This window comes from Rhincodon typus, unplaced genomic scaffold (genome assembly GCF_021869965.1).
Source record: "Rhincodon typus isolate 14 unplaced genomic scaffold, sRhiTyp1.1 hic_rhity00008968, whole genome shotgun sequence".
Lineage (NCBI taxonomy): Eukaryota > Metazoa > Chordata > Chondrichthyes > Orectolobiformes > Rhincodontidae > Rhincodon > Rhincodon typus.
The window spans coordinates 829-2,070 of NW_025974606.1; the positions used below are offsets into that span (position 1 = coordinate 829).

Here is a 1,242-nt window from a genome sequence, read left to right on the forward strand (position 1 = left end):
CAGCGTTCTATTTCTGGGTTTGTGTGGGAGATCGCAGATTAGGCATGGCCTCATTGTTTGGGGCAAACGGGTCTTACAGGGGCTGAATGGCCTCTCATCTTCCTATGAAACAGGTTCAAGAAGGGAGGGGGGCGCTGAATGGCCTCCTGCGAGCCATGTGTTTGCCCTGCCGTGTCTTGGTTCCTGGCAGCACCAGGGCCTGGGCACTCTGGTAGGACCCGCTCCCTTGCCCCATGTACCTCTGGGTCCATCCCTTCGTGCTCCAGTTCCAGGTCAGTGAGACAGGGGCTCGGTAGAGAGATCTGGGATCCTGTCTTGAGCTGTTCCAAGTATGTCCACCTTCTCTGACATCCTGAGATGGATGGTTTCTACAGACAGGACAGACAGGGCTTCGTCAGGGTAACGTGAGAGACTTCAGATGATGCTGAACTATCCTTTCAACAATCATTCCATACCCTCTCTGCCTTCACTTTCCACATTCCCATCCCTGAATCCCGCACTATCAACCATTGACCAGAAACTCAGCTGGACTCACCACATTAACACAGCGGCTACAAGAGCAGGTCAGAGGCTGGGAATCCTGCAGCGAGTAACCCACCCCCTGACTCCCCCCAAAGCCTGTCCCACCATCGACAAGGCACATGTCATGAGTGCGATGGGATACTCCCCACTTGCCCCTGGATGGGGGCAGCTCCAACGACACTCAAGAAGCTCGACACCATCCAGGAAAAAGCAGCCCCCACTCGATTGGCACCACATCCACAAACATCCCACTCCCTCCCCCACCGACGCTCAGTAGCAGCAGTGTGTACCATCTACAAGATGCGCTGCAGAGATTCACCAAAGATCCTCAGGCAGCACCTTCCAAACCCACGGCCACTTCCATCCAGAAGGACAAGGGGCAGCAGATACATGGGAACACCAGCCCCCTGCACATTCCCCTCCACTCCCCATCCTGACGTGGGAATATATCGTCGTTCCTTCAGTGTCTCTGGGGGACAATCGATCTACACAGAGAGTGAGAGTGAATGACTGAGCAGTACCTGAGTCAACGCAGTGAACGACAGACTCAACGTGTTCTCAGCGTCAGGAGCCATATCCTTCAGATTCCCCCCGTCAGCCGAATTTTCAGGGATGAATCGACGCGGAGCTGTCACAGAGTCCTTGGGTGCACCCTGTCCCACGAGTCCCTTCTCCTCCTCATTCAACACTCCTCTGGCCAAGTCGATCATACTCTACCTT

The 1,242-nt window shown here is 54.9% G+C and overlaps 1 protein-coding gene across 1 annotated transcript in view; it reads right to left on the bottom strand.

Moving 5' to 3' along the window:
- Nucleotides 1-1,236, bottom strand: part of LOC125482339 (pleckstrin homology-like domain family B member 1) — a gene marked incomplete at its 3' end in the record, with an annotated part of 1,907 nt that extends 671 nt beyond the window's left edge. The window contains exons 1-2 of the mRNA XM_048594394.1: nt 1,044-1,236; nt 240-368 (exon numbers count right to left, since the gene is read on the bottom strand). Coding sequence (XP_048450351.1) covers nt 240-368; nt 1,044-1,232 — 318 coding nt within the window. The remainder of the gene's footprint in view (nt 1-239; nt 369-1,043) is intronic.
- Between the last annotated feature and the right edge of the window lie 6 nt (nt 1,237-1,242).